This window comes from Octopus bimaculoides, chromosome 10, assembly GCF_001194135.2.
Source record: "Octopus bimaculoides isolate UCB-OBI-ISO-001 chromosome 10, ASM119413v2, whole genome shotgun sequence".
Classification (NCBI taxonomy): Eukaryota; Metazoa; Mollusca; class Cephalopoda; order Octopoda; family Octopodidae; genus Octopus; species Octopus bimaculoides.
The window spans coordinates 36,192,473-36,205,639 of record NC_068990.1 but is presented as its reverse complement, the minus strand read 5'-3'; the positions used below and the strand labels follow the sequence as shown (position 1 = coordinate 36,205,639).

Below are 13,167 nucleotides of genomic sequence, written 5' to 3'. Positions count from 1 at the left end.
ATGTATATATATATGTATATATACACATACATACACACTCAGAGAGGCATATAGAAATACACACAGGCATATAGAAAATTGACATACACAGATATATATATATATATATATATATATATATATATATATATATACGAGTACATGCACGCACACACACACACAGAGGCTTATAGAAATACATACACATATACACACACTCATAAGCACTTGTTAATATATAATTTTAAATACACACATGCACACACACACATACACACACACAAACATGCATGAAAATTTTGCTCACACATCTCTCTCTATATGTGTTGAGGCTACATATCAGTGACAACTATATCCACCAATGCAAACTACTGTAACCCCCATGTGGTCTCTCAGTTTGCTAGAAATAGCCAGATCTCTCTCTTAGACACTAGACCTCACCATCGAAAGAATAAGAGGACATACTGGACAACGTACTCCTATACAGAAATCTTAGTGGACTGCAGTAAAGTTCTGTTATAAATGTAGACACTTTTTAGCATATTCACTGATTAATTGGTTTCTAATCATTATTGACTCTTTGATTTGTGTCTTTGTTGAACAGCTGGGAATGTATCTAAGCGAAGCACTGTCGCTGCACAACCAGCAGATTCAACTTCATCTTCAATCGACAGAGTGGAGTTCCAACCTGTAGCCGATAGCAGGTAAAGATTTTAAACTTTTCTGTCCTCAACTTTGTGGTTTTGCATCTGTATGCATGTGTATGTATCCAAGTATGTGGACCTCAGCCCCATTTCAACTCATAACATAGAGAGAGAGAGAGATCTATGTTCCTGCGATCTACCATTTGTATAGTATACCACGTCTACCACCAGTTGTTGGCGCATCATCACACATGCTTTAAGGGAAGGTGTGTTATATTAAATTATGAGATATGTACATCACTTTATTGAGTTTAAATGATGAATGACAAAATTGCCACTGGTTGAATTTGATGCAGGGTAGAGCAAAAAGCCTCAGATTCACTATCTTTGATAAACATTTTCAACAACAAACATAGAATAAGCAATGGTCTAAACCATGATGGTATCCAAAATAAAATGCAAAACAAAAGATAAAACATTGGCTACTATTGTTTTCATCAGCCCAACTTCATTAGAGTCAAACCAGGGGCTGTTTAAAATATGGGATGTTCGTTTTTTTTAAAATTTTTTTGCTGCACTCTGTATAATAGACACAGTGAAATTAACACACCAAAACTGGAAACAGTGAGGCATATGAGCTGTGCAATGACAGATGGGTGGAGCATCTTGTGAGTGAGATGTGAATTGGTGGAGCATCTTGGGAATGAGATGACAGATTGGGTAAGGCATTTTGAGAATGAGAGGACAAATGGATGGATCATCCAGGCAGTGAGATGGCAGAGTGGGTGGAGCATTTTGGGAGTTAGATGATAGAGAGTGTTAAGCATCCTGAGTGTGAGAGGACAAAGTGGGTGTAGCATGTGGGCAGTGGGTGGAACATCTTGAGAGTAAAATGATGAATGGATCTGGGCAATGAGATAAGTGTGGGTGGGGCATCTTCATTATGGGATGAGTGGGCAGGGCATCTTGGGAATGAGATGACAAATGGGTGTAGCATCTGGGCCACGAGATGGTAGAGTGGGTGAGGCATCTTGGGAGTGAGATGACAGGATGGGAGGAACCACTTGGGAGTGAGATGACAGAGTGGGTGGAATATCTGGGCAGTGAAATTACATAGGTAGTGAAGAATCATAGTATGGAGATAACAGTGCCAGTGGACCGTTGACCCAATTGATGGCAGTGTGGGTGATGTATTACGGCAGTGAAATGGTAGAGTGGGTGGAGCATCACAGCCATGGAATTGTAGTGTGGGAGGAGTGTCAGACAAGATGTTTTGTGGCATTCAGTTGCATCCTCTTATATTCACAGTTTAAATAAAGATGGCTTTGCTTTATTTAGTTCCAGGTTGATATAATAAAATACCACTGACATACTGAGGTCAAATTAATTGTCACCATTTCCTCCAAAATGTGGCAAATTGGCAGAGTTTCTAGAGCATCAGATAAAATGTCTTGCTGTATATATTTCAGTTTTCTGCATTCTCAGTTCAAACTCAATTTAGATCAACTGCTTTCCTTTTCATCCTTTCCTGGGTCGACAAATAGATTAGTAGTACAGAGCAATGTGATGGAAATATCACTGCATCAAACGGATTGCTTTGTGGTTCTTGTTCAACTCTTTGTGGTTCTTGTTCAACTCTTTGTGTATTGAGTTCACATTCTGCCACAGCCTACCTGGGTGATAAAGTCAATCCATCACCTGATTTAATACTGGCACGAGGTCCTTTAGCAGAGTCCATACTGAAGATAACTTCCTCACTCTCTCTTAATAATCTTGAAGTCCCTTTAAAGCAGTGGTTCTCAACTGGGGTCCATGTGGCCCCTGAGAGTCCACATAAGATTTTGGGGGTCCACACAGGAAAATAGTTAATTGGGGATTCACAACAGTATTTTGTGGGCCCCTGAAAAAAATTTTGTTTTAGATGTATGTTTTGTACCAAAGAAACAGCTAGGTTTCTTTCTCTAATATTTTACATAGTTCAACCTGCACAAGTTAATGTGTGAAAAACAAAATAGGAATTTTGAAAGATGTATCTATAAAACTAGTTTTTAAACGTTGAATAACTATGGGGGTTCCACCAAAATAAAACAGTGATCAAAGGGGTGCATAGATAAAAAAAATGGTTGAAAACCCCTGCTTTAAAAGATGAAAGGCACTACCTTTCTTTCTGATAATATGTGACCATGTTGCAACTGTACCAATGATATACTGGGTTCAGTTAGCTGTTTGTACTTCCTCCAAGATCTGTTGACTTTGATATATTGCAATTTGGCTTTCAATTATTTGTGGTTGATACAATGTATACTAGTGAGATACAGAGGTGAACTAAGGGATTTATACCTCTCCCTCCTCTCAAAATACCTGCCTTTGAAGTGAAATTAGAAATCTTTATTACATTAGTAGATTGGCGGAATTGTTTATGTATCAGACAAAATGCCGAGCAGTCTGTAGTTAAAGTTCTTTATGTTCTTAGTTCAAATCCTGCTACGGTTAACTTTGCTTTCCAGTGTCAATAAAAAAACAGTACCATTCAGGTATTAGAGACCATATAATCAACTATCTCCTCCCCCAATTGCCTGGCACCATACCTATGTTGGAACCATTTATCATTAAGGCAGGTGAAGGCAGTGAGCTGGTTGAATCGTAAGCATGCTGGACAAAATACTTAGTGGCATTTCGTCCATTTATACATTCAGAGTTCAAATGCTGCCATGGTTGACTTCGTCTTCCATCCTTTTGGAGGCCAATGAAATTATTACTAATTATGTACTGGGATCAATTCAGGTCCTGTGCTTGTTGTAGAAAAGATTATTAAGGCCGGAGAAAAAGGTGCTGCTTTCCTGTAAATTTGTGTTAATGTGTATGACAATGATGAGTATATCCTGGTTGAATGGATGTGCTTACAGCGTGTAACAACACACCAGGTACCACAACTGGAAAAGATAGTTGCCCTTGGTAATCAGGGTTTCCAAGGATATGTGTGTCCTTGGTAGCTGATCTACTGCAACAATTTTGTGTTGTTGTTGTTGCTTTTTTTAATCCATATTAACAATATCTTGTGTAAAACACCCATTTGTTTCTGTAAACGGTTCTTGTAATGTCTTCCAGTATGTTGCCCTTGTGGCAATAAACAGATATCTATTTATTCTTATATTTATATTCACATTAGTTTGTTTATTGCATTTTGTGTTTAGCTCCCTCTCTCTCTCTCTCTCTCTCTTTCATTTTGACTGGGACCGAAACTGCCTCCCTTTATCTCTCTTTTGCTATTGATCGACAATCTCCACAACAAACCACCTACACTACAACCACCTACACTACAACCACCTACACTACAACCAGGCCACTGGCATTGTTTACACTCTCTGAGTGGTTGGCGTTAGGAAGGGCATCCAGCTGTAGAAACTCTGCCAAATTTAGATTGGAGCCTGGTGTTGCCATCCGGTTTCACCAGTCCTCAGTCAAGTCGTCCAACCCATGCTAGCATGGAAAGCGGACGTTAAACGATGATGATGATGATGATGATCTCCAACACAGTCCAGCTGTACGCCAAATCTAGTGGTCACACCAAACGTACTGCCACTACTATCACATACACTGCTGCACCCTCTCTACACAGTCATTCAACCTGTTAGAAATAGCAGCTGAATCTCCTTCACATCACACTCTACCATCTTATGCAGTCCCAGATCAATGTTTCATAACCTTTTGCTAGGTCCCCCACTCACCAACCACCACTACCACATTCGATGGTGAACCAAATTGGCCATCACCCCTCCTTAAGTCTTCTGTTGTATTCAAAAAGTATAGTAATGTAATGTTTAAATTGAATTGCCTGTAAGGTTGACCTGGGGCTAAACGGCAATTCCGCCCTTACCACCACCATCATCACCACAGTCGCTGCCAAAGCCAATTACCGCCACCACTATTACTACTACTACCACCACCACCACCTCCACAACCAGCATTACTACAACCACTATCACCACCACCACAGTCACTGCTAAAGCCAATTACTACTACTTTTACTACTGCTGCTGCTACTACTACTACTACTAACATCACCACTTCCACAACTACTACAACCACTATCACCACCACCACAGTCACTGCCAAAGCCAATTACTACTACTTTTACTACTACTGCTGCTGCTGCTACTACTACTACTACCACCATCACCACTTCCACAACCACTATCACCACCATTACTTCTTCCATAATCATCACAACCTCCATCACCACTACAACCACCACCACCTCTCTATTCCTATCATCATCATCATCATCATCATCACTATCACCTCCACCCCACACCATGGCAGTTATTTATTCCACCACTTCTGCCATCTGTAATGAGGCTGCTGGTGTGGTGCAGTGCTGACTGTAGCGTAGCCATCAGCTAATTTAGCTTTAAAACGGGGCCCAGTTTCTTCTTGTTCTGGTGGTTAGGTCTTTCGCTGCTCCCTGAAACTTCCAAGGACCAGAACAAGCTGGTGAGGGAGGACAAGAACAGAGAGAGAGAGAGAAAGATAGTGGGTGGGGGTGGGGAGAGAGTGAGAGGGGAAGGGAGAGAGGGCTTAATGTAAATTAGATTTTTCACTTAAGAGAAGATTAGCATAAATTACAGCAATACACCTGCTTCCAGTGCCACTGTTGTTGCTGAAGATGGCGTTGTCATCATTGTTCCTGTTGTTGTTGTTTCTGGATTCTTTTCATTACTTTTTTTTTTTATTTCAACTCCCTCTTCCACACTGCAGCATAACTTGTAATGGTTGTTGTTGTTGCTGTTGTTGTTGTCGTCTGACCTCAGGTTAGATCCCTCATGAGAAAGATTATAATTAAAAGCATTCCAGCTGTTATTGTCTTACCTTATTTCCCAACTCACTGTATCTAGGAATACAGTATCTGATGGGTGGTTCTTTAATTTCTTTGAAACTGGTAGGATGTGATTTGAGGGGAAATTTGGCTGTTATTTCTAACAAATTAAGTAACCCGAGGGAGACTTCCACGAAGGCACTTGCTGCTACGATTGTCGTTGTTTAGCCCAAGGTCACCTTTCAGTAAACATTTGATCAGAAGCGTTCCAGTCATGACCATACCACCTTTTTTTAATGTGTCCTTCCATCTTTGTGGGGATTTGATTTCAGTGACGTTTGAACTGCTGTCTCACTTCTTTCCCATCTCTCAGTTGTTGTTTCTATCATCATCATCGTCATCGTCATCATCTGGTTGGGCTACTTGCCCAGACCAGTGCAACTCTTTCAAGCCGGACATCCTGATCAAGCGATGTGACATAAATGTCTGGCTTGGGTTTTAGTCGCATTGGTCTTTTGCTAGATGAAATATTTCGTCTGCACCTGCCCACAACTACAAGATGATAGCAATATTTTTCTAAACGAACTAGTCAATCCTGGCTGTTCACAGTTTACTGTCTGTTCATCAGTTCAGCATCTTGTTATATTTACCAATGACTTCAATAAGTTCATTTGCTAAAATAGTTCACATCCATCCTATGATACTTGTGTAACCTGGCTGGGGTTGTTACATGCTTTTTAACCCATAGCTGTGACCCTAACAGTTTAAAGTTATACAAAGGACCTTGTTCTTGTTGTTTTTGTTTTGTCTTGTTATTTACAGTTCCTCCCACATCACAACCTTTTGTTTTTTTTCCTCTGTCCCCATTCAATGGAAAGGCTGCAAGTCTGTACAAATATTTGTCTGGTGTGCTGGATTGCTTTTAAGAGGGTTGGTCACTTGTTGGTAGGAATGGTAAAGTGCTGGAGCTGAACATAAAGTAAAAAAGATAAGTGGAGCAGTGTTAGTTAAAATAAGTTCAAGCAATGATTTGTCTCCCCACCCCCATGCTAAAACAAATGCTGAAGCCTGGTGCAGTCTTCTTCCTAGTCAGCAACTGTCAGACTGCCTAACCCATGCCAGCATGGAAAGCAGACGTTAAATGATGATGATGATGATGATTTCTCTTTCTTGCTCCTAGCACTGTCATTGTTATTACTCTTTCCTTATAACTTCCTTCATGTTCTTTTCTACTCAATATTCTTACCAACAATTAACACGTAGCTGTCTATCCTTCTCTTATCCCACTCATCAGTCACTGTATTACATCACTGTGCTTTATCATACATTTACTCCAGTTACCTTTCTCCTCTCCTCCAATATTTTCTTTTTCTCTCTTTTTTGCACACTTGGTGTCATGGTGGTGTGTGGCTTAGTGGTTAGGGTGTTGCCCTCATGATCATAAGATTGTGGTTTTGATTCCTGGACTGGGGAATGCATTGAGTTCTTGAGCAAAACACTTCATTTTACATTGCTCCAGTCCACTCAGCTGGCAAGAATGAGTAATCTTGCAATGGACCAATGTCTCATCCAGGTGGGGAATATAAATGCCATGGAAACCAGGAAACCAGCCCTTACAAGTTGGTATAACTCGAGAAGGTAACTTTACCTTACCTTTACACTAGTTGTCACCTTCATTACTCTTTCTTCTATTCACCTTGTTGGTTCACGTTGATATGGACTGACACAGCATATTTTTTCTTGCCTTTAACCCTCCAACTCGGAATATAGGCCACTTATAATTGAATTCCATGTCACATAATTTTTCGCTTCTGTACTTATACTCTGCCATGAATGTCCCCCTTTCTCTAGTTCCTTTTGTGTTGATCTACGCCACGAGTTCTTAGGCCTACCCCTCTTTCTATATCCATCCGGATTCCACTGTAAAGCACGTTTCGCTACATTTGGTGTGTCCTTTCTAATTGTGCGACTAATCCACTTTTTCTTAAATATTTGCTCCCTAATCGAAACTTGATTCGTTCTTTGCCATAGCTCCATATTGCTTATGTGTTCGGGCCATCTGATTTTAAGTATACTATGCAGTATAGGGAAGAGAGAACTCTTCAGTGTTTCTGGAAACACGATAACTGTTTCGAGAAATAAAGAAATGTACTTGGTACATTTTGGAAGTTGTTTAGTGTTAAGAAGGCTATCCAGCCATAGACACTCAGTGAAAAATGGAATGTGCAAGCAAGATGCAGTTACTGACCTTGTTGGATGAGAGTAACTCCAAATATGAACTGACTTGTATGATGAAAATCTGTCCAACCCATGATGATGATGTTAGTTTCCTGTTGTGTTGAATATAATGTAAGGGGGCCTAATTTATTTCTAAATTACTGAGTTACTTTCCTTTCATTTGTATATTGACAAATTTCAGAGTTTATCTAAGTATTAAAATTTTACCAAACGAAACTCCTATTTAAGTCTCCTTATTTCTCTGAAGGCAGGTGGTAAGCATGAAAAATATCATAACATAGAACAGCATATTTAACAAAAATTTATCAAAAAATGACGAAACAATGAAACAAAACAGAAAGAAAGAAAATGGTAAATGAAGGAAAATACAAAAGCAGTACAGATAGTAGAACCTGCCAGTTCCAAGATGTGGAATAAAAGCAAAAATGAAATAAATTTAGAAAAAAACAAAGCCTACTCTCTTGAGAAAGTGTGTTTATGATTTTAAGTGAACACAGTCAAGGAACCTGGTTCTTGGTTAAATGGTGGTTCTTGTTGTATGTTTCTTTGTTGTCAGCTACATGATTAGAAATATTATGAAAACATCCAAGAACCACCTCTTTTGTAACAACAACATCAACAACAACAACAATGACTAAAGAGAGTGTCACGGTTCTTTAAGATGCAAAGAAAACAGAAAAGAAAGAAAGACTTCGTTTGCCTGCCATCAGTTGTTTCATAGAATTTCTTTGTAGTTTTTGGTTTCATCAGGAAGCTGTGATTGAAGAATTGGCGGAACAAAATACACAAAACAGTCAAAAGAGAAACAATTAAAATTCTGAAACCTTTCAGAATGTAAACTGTGAAGAAAAGCAAACCATTTCCTGTTGCTATGGAGAATATTTCTATAATCTCTCCCCTCCTCCTCTCTCTCTCTCTCTCTCTCTCTCATTCCACTTTTTTCCATCTCTCCCTCTCACTTGTCTCTGATCCATCCCTTACTTTCTCTCTGACTTCTCTGTTTTTCTCTCTGTCTCTCAGTTTCATATACATGTCTGCATTATGTGTATGTGTGCATCTGTGCAAGCTTCTGCATGTTTTGGGTACTTGTTTTGGCTGTACATATATTAACTAAAATTGGAGTGATACAAAGAAGATTAGCATGACTTCTTTGCAAGGAGGACATGCAAATTTGTGAAACATTCCATATTTTCTAACAATGGAACAGTGGCTATGTTAGAAAATATGGAATGGAGCTCTCATGCTGGAACTGATAATGGCAAAATAAAAGTGCCTGTCATTGTACATAAGTGTGTGGGTGTATATTTGCTAATTTCACCTTCAATCTTCATGAACCTGATTTGTGGTAGAAGGCACTTCCTTAACCCTTTATCATTTAAACTGGATATATGTGGTCCAAATACACTACCTGTTCCATAATCAAACCAGCTAGAGTCAGCCTCCTTATACCAGCCCTGTAATGTTCTTCTAAAAATAAACAATCACATCATCGAAGTCTTGAACCTACGAGATAATGCAGGATTAATTCAAAGCAGTCTGAATAAATAAGAATTATATTTGATAAAATAATCGGAATGTTAGAGGGTTAAAGTTTCTCTGCTGCAGATTTGAACTCAGAATCATCTCATCATGAAGTGCAGTTCTTAACTAGAAAAACCATGCATGTGCCCCAAGACTTTATATAATGCATTTAACTTTACTTTGATGTAGGTATATAGAGTGTAAGGGTACTATGAAATATATATAATGAGCGCATGGGTTCAGTATATATATATATATATATTTGAAACCTAGGCCTAACCATAAAAAAATAACAAGGTAAAAGTTTTTATTTTTCATTCCCTTTGAAATTGCTCTTAAATGTGGTTTTGGTCATTTTGACTGCTTCTTCTAGTGTGTAAAATTACCTGTAATAGGTAGTTTCTCTTGTGTTTAAATGTACACTATTTAATATTGAGAATATATTGTCTATTGACTTTTCATGCATGTTAGGCCACTGGTAGTGAAATTCATAAAAATATTTGCTACCCTGTATATTTTACGTACATGATTTTAGCATTTCGAAAATCAGTTTGGCATTTTCTCATTCACTGCCGACTGAAACTGCACTTGCCTGGTGAATTTGAAAAATTATAACATATAATGATGAGACACGTGTTATTTGTCTCTAAATTATATGTTAATTGTTATGGCACGGTTACTGATGAGGATTCCCCTAGCAAATTATTTTATTTGCTAAAGAGATTCGAAACCTAGGTCTAACCATAAAAAATAACAAGGTAAAAGTTTTTACTTTTCATTCCCTTTGAAATTGCTCTTAAATGTGGTTAGAGAGAGGGAATGAGTGAGAGGCAGCACTAGATTAACCATTAAGCAAAATAAGCACATGCTTAGGGCATCAATGGAAGGAGGGGGCACCACAGAAATGGTAAATGGTTTACAGCACAAAAGAAATCACTTTAAATTTGCTAAGATAATATTTGGGATGCCTTATCTCTACTAAGTATAGAAGCAGAGGTTTTATGTAAAATTAATTTTAACAATATTATCGAAGACTTTGCAATTAAATTTTTAGAAAAACCATCTCTCACTCTCCCATACACTCTTGCAGTCTACCCCCCCACACACACACACACACATTTCATGTTCTGTCCACACTCACTTCAACTCACCTCATATTTTGAGGGTCTACCCTTACACCTTACTACTATTTCTCCCCAGTTTTATTCTGACCACTCTCACCATTCCCTTTATAATGTGAATAGCTGTATAGCTCCCCCCCTTACAGTAAGAGACTTTTCTGTTCTGGCCCTTTTTTGCTCACTTTAATCCTTCATCCAATAGCATATAACCTCTTCAATCTCTACTGTAACTCCACTGATTTGAAGGGAACTCAATCTTGCAGGCAGCATGGTGACTTCATCAATGCTGGTACCATGGAAAAAGCACCCAGTAAAACTGTGAAGTGGTCAGTATTAGGAAGGGCATCTAACAGTAGAAACCATACCAAAGCAGACACTGGAACAGGATGCAGGCTTTGGACCTATTGGCACTAGTCAAACTGTTCAACTCATGCCAACATGGAATATGGGCATTGAATCATGATAATGGTGATGATGATAAGATATATTATATAATACATGCACACACACACACACACACACACACACCACATATGTGATGTCTATGTTGCCAGTTTTGTACATTGAACTAGATCAATGGCACAAACTGAAAGCTTTCTGTCTGTACTGTAACGTTTGGAGTTAATCACAAAGAATATATATATATATATGTGTGTGTGTGTATGTATGTATAGCTTAGCTATTCACATATAATTTAACACAACTAGCATTATACATTATATAATATACTGTCTCACAGGTGGTAATCTATATATGTGTATGTCTGTGCATGCTGTGAGAGCAGTGTGTGTGTATAAGTTAATATGCATTAACTTATAACTCACAGTACAGACACACACAAGCACAATTCTTCCTTACATACACTATAGAATGGCCAAGTCTATGAAGTGCATCCTGCTGTAAAGTTTATGCTCTGTAATTCTATCCGAAGTTGCTCTGCTGATCTTGGGAGCTCTTTGTCTCCTTACCATAATTTCTAGTTTCCAATATTACATCTCGCTAGCGAAATATATCTTTGTCATTGTCTTATATTTTACATCAATAGCCATATAGAAATGATTTTGCCAAATTTGGACAGTATTTTTCTTTTTGTTTTATTCTATTTTGGTTTGCTTTGTTCTTTTTCAACAGGAGGATGATTCTTTCTATAGTTAACCACTCAACCGTTAAGTTAAAAGTAGCAGCATTCTATTCTGCTTGGTTGACTGAAAGCAAGCAGAAAGTAATGTAACTTTCTCAGAGGACTCTGTTCCCTACGCCTCACTTCACCGAGCTGTCCGGAATAGATATTAGATCTTCCGGGAGTCTTATCTGCTGCAGACTGCTGTCCTATCCAGGAGGAACACACACATACTCTATCTATCTATCTATCTATCTATCTCTTACTCTCTCACCCTCTCTCTCTGTCACTATCTTTCCCCTTCCCTCTCTTACTCTGTCTCTCTCTCACTATATCTCCCCTTGTCTCTCTCCATGTCACTATCTCTCTCCCTCCCTTTCTCACTCTGTCTTTGTCATACTCTCTCCTCTTCCTCTTTCTCTCTCTCTCTCTCTCTCTCTCTCCCCCTTTTCTGTCTCTCACATAAAAATCAAGACTCAAGCTCCAACTTCTTAAAAGCTGCCTTTTGTAACTCCTAAGAAATTTATAAGGGCTTTAATTAAAGAAATGCTAATTAAGAGTGTCATGTTCTATATTTCAACTCAAATTCTCAGCATTTGCCTACCAACACTTGAGCCATTTTCCATCCTACCCCACATTTTGTGTGTTTTTGTCACTTCTTGGTGGTTCCCTTTTATATCTCTATAATTGTGTCTGTGCTCCTCTCACAACTTAACCCATTAGCATTTAAACCAACCATATCATACCCAAATACTCTACCTGTTTTATATTCTAACCAGCCAGATCTGACCTCTCAAACCTACCCTGCAGTGTCATTCTAAAAAATAAACAATCCCATCTTTGAAATCTCAAAGCTAAAAGATTACACATGAATAATTCAAAATAATGTAAATAAATAAGCATTACATTTGACAGAGTAATCTGTCAAATCTGAATCCTAACTCACACTACACTGCCAGCCATCTTTCACTACTGCCCTGATGCCAACCACCTCTATTTGATTACTTGATTTGCTAAACATTGAAGCCAAATCACCATCAAATCATATCTTGATACTCTTTGAAAATATGATCTTATTATTCTTAGAGAGTTAATATATCAAAGAAAATAATATTGATGTTATGGACATTGCTGGCATGTCTATTGACATGTCTGTATGTCCACTTGATTGGAGATAATCTGGGTCTTAACTACAGTAGTAGCCATATCTCTCTCTGACTCCTACCATGTTCCACTTGCTTTGTCAGCTTCTCACACCAGCCACTGTCCTTAGCTCTTCATCCACTACCACTGGCCTTTACCTCACCATTCCCTTTGAAAAGACCTATGTTTGAAAGATCGATCAAAATTATCTAACCCAGAAACCTTTTTTGCATTAATAAGGCAGCAAGCTGGCAGATTCGTTAGCATGCCAGGCATGATGCTTAGCAGCATTTAGGCTGTCTTTACATTCTGAGTTCAAATTCCAGTGAGGTCAACTTTAACTTTCATCCTGAGATTCACTGTAATTGACTTAGCCTCTCCCCCGAAATCTGCTGGCTTTGTACTAAAATTTGAGACCATTATTTGAAAGTGTGTGTGTTTGTGTGTGTGTGTGCATATGCATGTGCATTCAGGCGTGTTTACTCCTGCATCTGCTTGAGCAATGATGTTGATATCTTGACATCTTCTGTAACAATATGTCCTGTAGTTTGATGATTTTAACATGTGTGAAATCAGTGGGATGAA

The 13,167-nt window shown here is 38.5% G+C and overlaps 1 protein-coding gene and 1 non-coding gene across 6 annotated transcripts in view; both read left to right on the top strand.

Annotated features, from left to right (window-relative positions):
* The window catches only part of LOC106879963 (caspase activity and apoptosis inhibitor 1), a 155,371-nt gene that overhangs the window by 123,295 nt on the left and 18,909 nt on the right, over positions 1-13,167 (top strand). For all 5 annotated transcript variants that reach the window (XM_052971132.1, XM_052971131.1, XM_052971130.1 and 2 more), the window contains exon 6: positions 584-683. In XM_052971132.1, coding sequence (XP_052827092.1) covers positions 584-683 — 100 coding nt within the window. The remainder of the gene's footprint in view (positions 1-583; positions 684-13,167) is intronic.
* On the top strand, positions 8,767-8,870 carry LOC128248978 (U6 spliceosomal RNA). The gene has a single exon (XR_008265121.1). It is a non-coding gene; the product is annotated as a U6 spliceosomal RNA (small nuclear RNA).